General features: G+C 36.3%; 1 protein-coding gene across 1 annotated transcript in view; it reads left to right on the forward strand.

Moving 5' to 3' along the window:
* Positions 1-1,006: 1,006 nt before the first annotated feature.
* Positions 1,007-13,834, forward strand: part of Acss3 (acyl-CoA synthetase short chain family member 3) — a 184,821-nt gene continuing 171,993 nt past the window's right edge. Inside the window, exon 1 of the mRNA XM_035451839.1 lies at positions 1,007-1,164. Within this exon, the coding sequence (XP_035307730.1) occupies positions 1,154-1,164 (11 nt within the window). The 5' untranslated portion in view covers positions 1,007-1,153. The remainder of the gene's footprint in view (positions 1,165-13,834) is intronic.

The raw sequence follows: 13,834 nt of genomic DNA on the forward strand, positions 1-13,834 counted from the left end.
TGAACAAGGGTACCTATTTGGGGGGATGAAGTAAGTAGAAACTGGTGGTTGAGATACAGCAGTGGGAGGACTTTTTTTCTCTAACATTTCTTGCTTATTGACTTCACAATCATATGGATGGTTTAGGTATTCCACAAACAGTTTACACGTTTACATAAGGAAAGGAATACCTAGAAGGCATTTGCTGTTTTAGGAAACAAAAGTAAACTTTGAACAAGAAAAGGCAAATTGAATGTTCTGTGGTACATAAATATTTACTAGTAAGCAAATCAGAAAGAGAGAGAGGTGAATGGGATTTAAGAGAACCCAGATGCCTTCAATTACATCATTTTATATTTTTAACTTCAAATTGGGTCAGATAGATAGAGAAAGATTGGTTGATAAGTGAAAATATTAATGATTTCAGATATAGGAATTAATTTAGTCTAGTCATTCAAGTGTATTCAAATTTTTTATTCAATTTATTTATGTATTTGTTCATGTTTGTGTGTATGTATGTGTATACATGTTTTCTCCCATGCTTTCCATGTGTGGAGGTCAGAGGGCAACTTCACAGAATCTGTTCTTTCCTTCACTATGTAGATCCCAGGGATTGAACTCATGTTAGGTTTAGTGCCAAGCACCTTTCCCCCCTGAATCATCTTGTCATCCTGATTTAAGTTTATGACTCAATAATTTTAATATTAATGTGGTTTATTTAAAAATTTGTATGAAATTTAAACTTAAGTCATTGTACTGATTTCAGAAGATTCATACAAAGAAACACAGAACCTTCTGCAGGGGTCATCAGTCTGGCCAACTGTGAGAGTGAAAATGTTACCATCATTAGGACCCACGGGTTACAAATTACACTAACAAGACGGTCATATTTCATGTTCATAATAAGCAAATCCATTTGAAATATAATTATAGTTTACTTGGCAAAATAAAACATTGTCAGCTTGTGTATGAACAGATTAAGTTACATGGGACTAGGATAATATAAAATTAATTTTATTCGGGGAGACGTCACTTACACAAGAAACGGATAACCCCAAGTTCCAGCTCCAAGGATCAAGCTCAGCTGCTCTCTGTGACCTGACAAGAACCAAGAGAGAGCCTGTGTCCTCTCTCTCAGCCCTTTATTCCACACACCTTCTACATACCTGTGATCATGCCGTACAGGTAGGTATGTAGCAATCTCTCCCTACATCAGCTTGGTATAGAGGGAAGCAAAGTGAACAAAGACTCTGATTTTCAAACATAAAAGAGCTAAGGACACATATATAGGTTCTCTCGTACAGATTGGATAATCTGCCTAGTTTAAGTGACTTTCCTGTGCAACATTCTAACCCCAAATAATAGTAAGTATGACATTGCTGAAAGATGCTTTTCTAGCTCCTAATTCTCCTTGGTTTATCCCGATTATGCCTTCTAAAACCACACAGAGCAAATTCAGTTTCTCTTGCAGTAGTCCTTTAAGCATTTTGGACTCCTTTAAAGTATCTTCTAAATCTTTTATTTACAAAATGGATTCATCTCATCCTTAAATTATTCTTTTTATGATAAATGGCCCAGCCTTTTGTAAATTGTTTGTGAGGGGCTTAATTTTCTTATAAATTTGGCACAGAGAATGTAACTCTCATTGAGGCATGATTTAAAGTAAAAAATCTTTTTGTTAATTGAAAATAGATTCTTCTCAGACAATAGATTCTAACCACAGTTTCCCCTCTCTCTACTACTGCCAGCTCCTCCACCAACTCCCCTCTCCCTCAGATCCACTCCCTCTACATAAGTTGTAAGTCAGCAAGCTCCCTGAAGTACACATAGTCTATTGCCGCTACTCAGAGCCAGGTATAAGACCTACTGCTGAAGACATTACACCTGTTAGTGGCAGAACACCAAGAGATGAAACAGGAGTTGTGCTAGAAGCTTCCTGCCTGCTGGCCAGCTTTTATGGTGTCAGAAGACACACTTTGGGTTGTTGAGAGAGAAATGACATAAATGGTATTACTCGGCTGTAGATCCTTGGTGCTCAAAACTGAATTGTCAGGTGATACGTGTACATTGCTACAATAGTCCATGAATATTACGACTATAATCATGTATTTTAATTGAATTTGATGCCTATTACATAGAAAAGTATTTTTTGCTCAGTACTGTGAACCTGGCCACAAGTCTTGAAATATAACCTACTACTGTTGCTATGCTAAATGGTTGTGTTGTGCTCAGGAAACCACCTTATAAATATTTCCGCTTATGCCCATAAATTAGTGCTTTACTCAGTTTTGGTCAGAGAAGCCCCATTTTGCTCAGTGCAGGCCTTTAATATTGAGACCAATAAGTAGTCTAAGAATATGTGTCCAAGTTTTTAGCACAAAACCAGACATCTACATCACCCTGTCTAAGGCTCAGGGAATATCACAGAAGAAGGATCCAAAAGTAGGTAAGAGCAAATAGATGAAGAGTAATGCTGAGAGTTATCTTCCAGATATGACATGGTTGCTGAAAACGTTAACTTACAATAGCTATGGTTATCACCATAAATCTTGCACTCAGGTGTGCTTGTCAACATTTTGTCGTGGATGGGAGTAGGGATCATAAGACCCCACTCCTCCATGAAGTGTTATATGTAGCTAATAATTGATGAATAAGTGTGAGACATTTTCTTCATCAGTATTACAACTGATAATTGGCCCATGCTCCAGCAAATAACCCTTCACCTCATGGCCATGGAAGCAAACCTAATTAAACTCAATGGGTCACAATTAACAAATCAAACAACTACATGAAAAGTAGATGGAAGTTGAGTTGAGAAGAAGAAAGGGTGGAGGACAGGAGAAGGTAATGCAGTGAATATGAGGAAAGCACGTTATGCACACATATGCCATTGTAAACATAAACCAATAAAAGACATTTAAAATGAAAAGAAAAATCACTTAAGTATGTTCACACAGCAGGTGGAAGTGTAGTTATTGAAAGGAGGGGCAGGGATTCTGGAAGCTACACTAACTTTTAAGTTCTTCCCTTACCAGTTCCCTGTGGCAATGGGCTGCTAATTATTTCTCAATCACCATTCAAACTGTTTTCAATTTTAGCTTGATATATGACTATTATCACCTTTCCATTTAAGCACATGTTAGAATTCTAGCTATTAATAATAAATGTAAGAACAAGGTGTTCAACTTCCAGGGCATTCAGCCATTTCAATCTCTGTTCTTGCTGGGTAGACTGAACAATTAAATCTGGAACTTCAGCAGTTATAAAGGGTCATGCATACAGCTTTGGACCCAGAGCCCTGACAGCCATCACTACCAAGTTAAGGAGTTTGGAGCAGAAGCCTATTATGTCACGTATGGGAGAGGTGTTGTCTATTGATTATTCCATGGCTACTCTCTTTATTGCTTTCTCTTTTTAAATCCTGAATAAATTACTCTAATTCCTTCCATTAGAGAAATGAAGGCAGGTTTATACATTATCTAAAGGATGTCTTTGAATTTTATCATTTTGTCTCATTCAGGAAAAATAACTGAAAAATCTGTTTGAATAATTGTGTTATGTAATAGTTGTTACAAAAAAACCTTATGCAAAAATATGATAATTCATCCACTTACTCAAGTATGTTTTAAAGGTATTTCTCTCAAAAACATACAATATTCAATATTCATCAAACTTAAAATGAAATATATTTCAATAGGAACTGAAGCACAAAAGTATCCCAGTTTTCTTCACTGAATGTCACACTTAAAATACAAAGGTAAATTTCTTATAAAACTACAGAAACTTTAAAACAGGTGACTGACATTAGCTCGTACTAAGCTAATATTTCCAAAATATACTCCTTTAAGTTCAAGTCTTAAATGGAAGTGACCAAAATACATATAGCAGCATAAAAGAATGTTTATGCCAAACACCAAAATTTGACAAGTACTCCATGTGTACATCCATGGAGTATTCTGTGATGTTGGACTGTGGTTCTGCTTCTTCCTCGGTATTGTTGGCTACCATGGCCCATGAGGGTAGACAGAGCAGAGGCAAGGAACAAGGAAGAAGGTGCTGACAGCTGTGGATAAGACAGCGACAGTCCTCCAAGAGCCAGACTTCGATGAATCAGCTCAACTTTATCTCAGAGTATAAGGAATATATATGCTTGGGGAGCCTGATGACAAACCCTATTTTGCATTAAGTTGCAAGATTCCATCATAAAGCTACTAGCACAAGTCTTAGTTATCATATGTGCAAAAAAGAAGGCTTCTAGTAGGAATCTGTGCCAAGGGTCAAGCCAGAGATAAATCAGGTATCTGGTTTAGAGACAACTTTCAGATAAGGTCAGTCCTCCAGGCCAAGAGACATTCTCCAGATAAGGGCAGGTAGAGAGCAGGATATTTCCCTGGGGAGGGAGGGAGTTTCATATTTTCAAGCTTTTGGGAAAAGCAGCCAGGCCATGATAGACTGCAACCTCTGATCAGTCATCAACGCCTTGCAACATTGGATGTCTGTATACAAGGTAGAATAATTAAGCTTTAAGCTTTCACTCACGTTTTCTTCAGACAGATTGACACAGTGCATCGGTGAGGGAGGAGCCCAAGACATCTCAAAAAGCAGATAACAAAAACATTTTCCCATTGCTTATTCAGATTTCTATAACACATTTGTCCATTGCGATATTTTTCTTTAGAAGCAGACTAGGGAAACAGTGTCTCACAGCAAGCATTTCCAGAATCGTCTTTTTACATCTTACTGCTTCTCCATTTGGGGACGTCAACAAAGCCCCAAGGTAGCAGCTATATTTAAATACGTTTGCTATTTCTTAGTATATTCCTCAAGAAAACTGTTGGTAAATAACAGCTTGAAGCTGTCAAAGGAGAGCAGGATTGGTCAGCGGGCTCTGTACAGGTTTCAAATGCTCTTTTGCCTTTCGGGCTGGGCTTCTTGCTGGTGATGCTCTCCTGTAGTTACTCAAAATTTGTTCATTGTATTATAACCCCTGGTCAACATTGGGCATATACAATCTGTACCTTTATGTCTGTGGATAGAGATTTTAAGAAGGAATTTTAGTGATTGTCTTATGCCTTCCCTTAGCCATAAACCTTATAGTCTTACATAAATAACAAAATATTTGGTTTTCTTTACTTCTGTAAAAAAAAAAAATGAAGCAAGAGTCTAACTGGAAGGAATAAAGAACTGTGCATATCAAAATAGACTAGGTTCTTGGAAGCATGTTGTTTTTGGTACAGCACCATACTTTTTGTTCTTTTAAGTGTTTTGTCTACCAAGAAAACAGAAGTTTTCAGCAGAAACTAGGAGGATACCATCTGGTAATTTTATACTATATTACTACAGGAAAAAAAAAAGGTCTCTTTTTATCAATTGTGTCTAAAGACTTATGCATCTGAATTTCAGATATTATGTCCATGATACCAGGCCTTTTTTTTCTTGTTTTGTTTGTTTGTTTTTGTATTTAAGAGCACAGGCTAGCTGGGTGTTGGTGGCACACACCTTTAATCCCAGCATTCTGGAGTCAGAGGCAGGCAGGTTTCTGCCAGTTCCAGGCCAGCCTGATCTAAAGAGCGAGTTGCAGGACAGCCTCCAAAACAATACAGAGAAACCTGGTTGTGGGGCGGGGGAGACTAAAACACCAAGAAGCTAAAAATAATTTGTAATACCAAGTAAAGAATGAATAGACACTAAGATACATACCAAGAAATATAAACTCTTAGCTCATAGTCTAACTCTTTTGGAGAACTGTTCTAAAAAGGATAAACATTTTTCCTTTGGAATTTGTGTTACTGAAGGTCATGTTACAGACACATGTATTTTGAGTATGTTGAACAGATGGCGGGGTTTCAACTCTTTGAATTGAATTGTTTTACAAATCAGTGAATCAAACATCCAGTAAAACTTATTTTAACTCTAGTTACATATAATGGAGTGTTAAGAAACAGCTAGGAGAGCACATTTATAGAAAAAACAATGAGAATGTATTGATTCAAAGATATTGTTAACAGGAGGACTCAGAAATCAGTCAATCATAAGGATATGAAACCTTTTCTCAGAAACAATTGGTCAGAGTCATGTTTTAAAATATCTGGGGTCAGTTATAGATGTGTTTGCTATTGATTAGCACTGACAAAAACTGACAGCTAAAACACTGAATATAGTAACTGAGGGAGAGAAAACATCTGTAAGACATCACACAGCAGGCTGCCCCCTAGGACTTTTAGCCAAATTGAATCCCATAGTAACTTGAGAGAGATGGAACACTTTGTATTTATTTCTGGCACTTTCACATTTTACACAAGTACAAAATGTGATGATGCATATATAACCCAGAGTGGAAAATACATTCTGCTGTGGACCGCAGGCCTACAATTGCAGTTTGAATTCAAATATTACCTTGCCTATAGCAATCCTTTGTGAAGCCCTTGAACTTAGGAACCCATCAGTCTACTTGGATGATTTAACATGCACATTGTTTGATTGTTGTTCTGGGTAACTGCTTATGTTAAGATGTGTATACACTCAGAATATTCTATTTTGAAGTCCAATGTAATATTTCATTTCAATCTTTTTACTTAGCTCTCTAAGAAAGACCATTACAATTTCAAAGCTTCTCAATGATTTTGCTATATCTGGTAGAAATAATCAGCTGAAAATACCCTCTTCAGGTTTCCTCAGGGGTCTAGCTGTATCCTATTATATACTGTCTACTTTCTGAGAAATAGTATAATCATGATTAATCTTAGTTAGGCTTTAAAATCTCTCTATACTAGCCTTTGCAGACTATCATTTTAATGATATAAGAATCTAAAGGGTTCTAAAGACATAATGAAACTCTTTCTGTTAAGGTCATGCCTGTTGCTGTGAAATACATTGCTTTCAGTAAGTGAGTTTCATATACAACCAATAATTTATGCAAACATCAAATATAATATTTTGATGGTATCTATGTTAAATACAAATCCTAATAAATAAAAACAGAATAAATAAAATAAAATCCCTACAAAGAAAGATACCCACCCTCTTGCTTTCATAAATAGAAGAAATATCAACTGTAAGAATTCAGTGAGCTGGCTGGTATGCCTTTAGTGACAACTCATTGGACAGCAAGGTTGTGTGGTGATTAGGAATAAAAGAGGACAACAGATGAATGTGTAGTTTCCTTCTTACTGTCCCTGTATCAGACCTTGAAGGAAACTCTCCCAAGTTTTCTATGCCATAAGAGTAGATACTGTCTCTCATTCACATCATACAGGAGATGGTGGTTGTTATGACTCTGCTCTCCATGGAAATGCAGTGGCCTAGCTCTTTCATGGAAGGGTTTCTCATTGAATTCTCTTCAGTTGGAGAACAGGCAGAAAAAAAACAGATGTATATGCCCCCCAAGTCTTATTCAGTCTTTGGGGAACAGTCTCAGAGGTGGCTCACAACTCAGGTGCATGTTATATTGATTAAGATTGTATGAATCTGAATTGTGCATGGCTAGAAAAATACTTTAGTGGCAAGCATGACAAAGAAGACAACATGGATATTGGGGGAAGACAAGAGAGAATTTAGGCTCTTGCTCATCTGTACAGAAAACTCAGGAGACTTAGTCCAAATATTTTTCTGACAAGGCAATAATAAGATATTATTCTTTGTGAATGTTTTGGTTTATTGACTCCATAAATTTAATCATAATTGATATGAAATTATTTATTTTTAACTGAATGAGAACCTTCACAATATTGTATACATATTGATTTAAAGCTATTGTGATAACAAATGTATTTAATTTTAGTAAAATCAATTAAGTAAGTGCCTGGGTTCAATGAAATTGTGTTTAAATGCAGTTTCTGAAGAAAAAAGAAAACAACTCTCATGTAATTGATAAGATGGCAATCCTATGGTAACAAATTTAACAAGAAAGGGCTTCATCCAAACCTTGCTGGTACCATATCTTACTTGTAATTATTTTGTTTTGGATTCTATTCTTTTACATAGCAAGACAATAGGGCTGTATATTTTCAAAAAGACACATGTCAACCACTTGATGTTTCCTATACTCTCAAAGTATCATAATAAATGTACTGGGAAGATGATTCAGTTGGTAAAATGCTTGTCATGCAAGCATGAGGAGCCGAGTTCAGATGCTCAGCACAAATGTAGAAACCGTGCGCAGTGGTCTGTATCTATAATGCACTGGGGGGGAAGGTTGGGACTGAGATGATTCTTGAAGCTTCTATCCAAATCTGTTAGCTCCTGACTTGGTCAAAACCCTGTCTCAAAAATATAAGGTAGAGAGTGACACCTCACATCAACTACTGGCCTCCACATATGTGTCCATGTACACCACACACACACACACACACACACACACACACACACACACACACACACACACACACACAATTCAAACACAATTTGAATTATTCAAGTTTCTGCATGGAACCTCATTAAAATATTGAGATTTTTGTGATATTTACTCATAATTCATTCATGCAGATGGGATAAGAGACAGGCTTAAGCTGATAAGTGAATTTGGGGATATAAGAGAGATGAAGGGGAGCTAAGATGCTTTGAATCACAAAGGATAAAGGACATTGTCAGTTAGTGTTTGGAGTCCATTATTGAACAGTAGGCAAACACAATTGCCTGCATTTCTCTGCTATTTTTGGTCATCATTTGACCTTCATGCAGTCATTTTTTTTGTCATCTTCTTCAATAGCTATCTTGTATTTACTCCTTTAATCCTCCTCTGCTGGCTTCAGATTTGCGTCTTTCTGTATATGTTGAGCTTCCAGAATCACACAGGATACTGTTTCCACACAGATCACAAGTACTGTGCAACTTAAATTGATATTTTTTCAATGATGAGCATTCCATCTCTCTGTTTCTCAGCTGCCTGTTAAAATCCATTGTTGCTCTTTTTACCCACAGAGAGATTGGTACTTTCGAGATAAACTTCAGTTAGGGAAATAGTAATCCCAAAGAAGTATCACTCACCCATGCATACACACACACACACACACACACACACACACACACTATGCAAATAAACAGAAAAACAGTTCACAAGAATAAACATATAATCACATAAGAACAAACACAATTACTATGTTAAAACCTTCAGTGAGTCCCAGTTTACCGTGCAAATGGGTTCCACCATACTCTCTGTGTCTGATTACTTCCCCACTTCCCAAATTCACCTTATATGCATGAGGTGAGTTGGGGCAGGGAGAGAACAAAGAAGAATGCTCCCAAAAGATGTCATAGCATATAATATAAGAAGAACAAGAGAAGAAGTTTATGAAAACATATATCCAGCTGTTTCTATAAAACATTGAAGTGATCTTCAAGTGCTATTTTCTCTGACTAGAATAATTTTCAGTCTTGCTATTTTCTGCCTGATCCTTGATCCTTATCTGTCCCTGCAGCCTTATCGTTAAAAACCATAGATGCAGACAGGGTTCTCTACTTTACCTCAATTCCCCACCCACTTCTAAAATGGATATGCATTCCATCTCTTTATCTTCTTTCTAAATTATAACTTTCATGATGAAAATCTAGATGCTGTTATATTTGTGTTAGCCATCCTGGTAAATATATGTTGGATGCTTGAATGGAAGTCTTCATCAATTTAGCACCACTTTTTAAACTAAGCACTGCACTGACTGTATACACTATCTTACTCCCATCCCCAGTAACATTATAGATAATAAATGTTATCCTTACTTTACACATCTCAAAGAAACTGAGTCTTGGAATGAGAAACTTCGCAAAATCACAAGACTGGTAAAATAGAAAGCAAAAGTTGAAATTAATATTTGACTGACTGGTCTAAGTTGTTTTTGTTGTTGGTTTTTTTTGTTGTTGTTGTTGTTTTTTCAAGACAGGGTTTCTCTTTGTAGATTTGGAGCCTATCCTGGCATTCATTCTATAGACCAGGCTGCCCTTGAACTCAGAGAGATCTGCCTACCTCTGCCTCCCAAGTACTGAGATTAAAGTCTTGCGCCACCAATGCCCAGTGACAGTCTAAGTTCTTAAACATTACCATGTAGTAATTCATTCTTGTCTTTATATTTATACCTTGTAGCAATTCATTTACTAATTATATCTTTACTTTTGCTTATCTGGGCTTTTTGAAACACACCAAAGGATAGCATAGCAATGAGTGATTAACACCATTAAAAATGTCTTCCTTCTTTTCTTTTATAAAATCAGCTTACATATTCATTAAAAGGATTTATACCTACTTATCAGTAATATTTTCATGACATGTACTTTTAATTCTGTTGATTTGTGTATAAATGAGTATATGACATATTGGAACATTTTTGCTAAACAGGTAGCAGATATTTTAAACTAGAGTTGAAATAGCTATGTCTTCAGTAAATCTTTCAGGTTGGGTAATATATTAGTTACTTTTTTGTTGCTATGGTAAAACAGCATGACCAAGACACCTTATAGAAGAAAGACTTGTGGGTTTTTGTTTCTAGTTTTTTGTTTGTTTGTTTGTTTGTTTTATGTGCTTACAGTTCCCCAAGGTCAGAATCCAGGTGTCAGAGTGAAGGCATGGCAGCAGAAGTAGGAAGCTGAGGGTTTACATATTGAACTAAAAGGAGGAAACCAAAAGAACAAACAGGAAGTAGCATGTGGCTTTGAAATATCAAAGCCTGCCTCCACTGACATACTTCTTCCAGCAAGGCCACATCTCTGATATCTACCCAAATGGTACCGCCAACTGAATACTGTGTGCTCAAACAACTGAACTTAAAGGCAACCTTTTCATTCACAAGGATAAAAATAGAGTATAATGTTTTTTTTTTACCTATATTCTCTGTTCAAAGACAAATCTCGGGTGGATTGTTTCCTTTTTCTAAATGCTTCTGGTTGTCTTTCTAATTTAAATTAATTATGTATATTTTTGAAAGGTATTGCTTATAAAATCCAATAATATTATCTACAATACCTAAGTCTCATATCCAAATCTTGCACCAAGTTGTAACTAAACAACTAAAAGCAAAATTGTTGAAGTTCGCTTTAATATATATGCTTTATTCTAACTTGATTAAGATGTATGTTACAGTAAATGTCTTAAATGCTGCCATCAGTATTTGTAGGGAAAAGGTAGATGTGTGTGTTTTCAATTAAAATCATACATATGGCTTCAGTGCTAACCATCCTGTATTGCACAACCTATTAGGAGCCTCATATCAATACAGATAACAAAAATGAATTTAGCAGGTTGTGTTTATATATTTGTGCATACATTTATATACATATTCATGCATGAAATGATATCAATCAAAGAAACAGATTCTATCAACTTGTAAATCAGGAGACTGGCATGGGAAGGTTTAGAAAGATAGCACCTGTCTGGGACTGGAAATAGGAAAGGGAGGGAGGAAAAGTGATGTAACTCTATTTTAATTAATAACTGTTATTAAAAAGATAAGGAAGTCTGCAGTGTTCATCCAGAGCAGTAAAGCCGCAGTCATGGATTGTTGGAAACTTTGCACCTTCACAGACATCCTCAGAAACAGTAAAGCCAACTGCGGAAGAGGCAAACTTAAAAGCCTCTACAGAGAGAGGATGGAAATTCTCTCTCTCTCTCTCTCTCTCTCTCTCTCTCTCTCTCTCTCTCTCTCTCTCTCTCCCTCCCTCCCTCCCTCCCTCCCTCCCTCCCTCTCTCCTTTCCTCCCTTCCCCGCTGATATGTGGCCAATCTTTACTGTCAGCTTGACTGAATTTGCAATCACCGAAGAGACACATCTTCAGGTATGTGTGTATATGAGGGCTGTTTCCATCGTAGCTTAACTGAATAGGGAATACTGAGCTGAACATTGGTGGTGCCATTTCATAGGCTAGGGTTAAAGACTGAATAAAAAAGAGCAAGTGAGCCTAGCTTCAGCATTACTTCCCTCTGCTTTCTGATTGTGGATGCAATGTGAGCAGCTACCTCACATTCCTGCTGCCATTTCCCCACCAGGATGGACTGATTTCTCAACTTGTGAGTCAAATCAACACTTTTATCAGTTATCACAGCACTGAGAAATGTCAGTAGCACAATGTATGTTATATGTTGACATGTGTTTATGTGTTCATGTTTTGTTTTGAAGCATAAATTTTCCTCCATAGGCTCATGTATTTGAACACTTGCTTCCCAGTTGATAATGTTGTTTGGAGAGGTTATGGAGCCTTTAGGAGATGGACTTTCATCAGAGAAAGTACATCATTGGGGCAGACTTTGATCATTTATAAAATTGTCCAAATTCTTGTTCTTGGTTTTTGCTTTCTTTATGAGTATGAAATTTGATCTCTCTACTTCCTGCTCCTACTGTCCTGCCATCCTCACCATTATAGACTTTCTTACCCTGGAACTGTAAACTAGAATAAATCCTTTCTTTAAAAAAACCGTGTCCATAAATGTGATTATTAATCCAAAATCCATAACATATCATAGTGCCTAGACAAGTTTGACATTGTTGCTGCAAAAGTCCTTTTCTTTGCATTATTATTTGGAATTTAATAGAAATTGAAAGATTTGATGATGGATTGCAAGTACAACTTATTTAGGGCCATCATTACTTCACTTCAATCAGCACAAATGCATTTACGTTGTGGAACATCAGTTTTGCTTTTCCTATATAGAATCTTGGCCTGTGACCATAGACAACACTGTTAAAATTAGCAGAGAGTTCCTGTAACATATACTATATACAACTATGTAGTAAGTCTTAGTTGATTTTCTGCTGTAATGCATAGTCTTCAAAAGTGTAACATTTTATGTTAATGAAATATTCTTTTAATATTGATATTTTATTATTGTTGTGTCTCATGTGTCAATAAAATCCTCATTGCTCTCAGATCAAAATAAGGGCTTCCTTCAGTTCCTATTCATCTAGTCCTAAGAAGATAAAATAGAAAGGAGGTGACCATTTAGCTGAGTTTCTGCCTCTTCTTTAGTTGTGGCTTCCTGTTTATACTCAATATTATCCCATTGCATAAGATTCATATGGACAGATCATTGTCTTGATTATAGCAAAGGAAATATATATTGGGGTGTAGGTAGGATGAAAGGATATCTTCAACTGGTATTTTTATCCAAAACTAGGATCTTTCCTAAGTAGGCTGGATGCTCTAAGCCTAGACTATCCATGAGGCTATTCCAGACTGTAAAACAATGAACAGTGTAACAGTCAATGAATTCAGATCATTAAGCATACTTCGGCTGATGTTTTGGATTTTACCAAAGCCAATATAGCTAATCTTGAAACTTCAAAGTGCACAAAATGGGGTCTGAGCTATTATAAAGGTTTTCTGTGGGTGACCAGTTCCTGTTAGCTCCTCATAGCTTTGAAAAGGAAATTATCAAAGATAAAAAGTGTTTGAAGTATTAAGTGCTTGTCTAGCCAGTGGGTCAAATGACAAATCAGGGGGTAGAAGAAAGGTTTCCTGTTCTTCAATGGAAGTCAAGTGGTGAAGCAGTTTTGAACTTCTGTAAAATTAAAATGGATTAAAAAGGGAGCACACTGCATGATTCTAAAAGAATGTGATTTGAGAAACAGGAACACCTGAATCATGAAACTATTAGGTAATGGAAAATATTTTACCTTCTACATTACCTGTACTTGAGAGTGGATAAGTGAACTTTACCACAGCTATTATACAGTATCTTATTTATATTTGTAAAGTTTTGGGATTGTAATAGGCTTTATTCTGGCTCTTACAATAAACATTTGTTACTAATTCTGATGTGTATGGTATATCTATCTATACTAAAGACAACTTGGATTGATAGCAGTATTGCCTTTTTAGTTTATATTTTAATTTTCTAGAAGTTCAGAACTGGTCCCAACTAAACTTTGCCTAAT

Source organism: Cricetulus griseus, assembly GCF_003668045.3.
Source record: "Cricetulus griseus strain 17A/GY chromosome 1 unlocalized genomic scaffold, alternate assembly CriGri-PICRH-1.0 chr1_0, whole genome shotgun sequence".
NCBI lineage: Eukaryota > Metazoa > Chordata > Mammalia > Rodentia > Cricetidae > Cricetulus > Cricetulus griseus.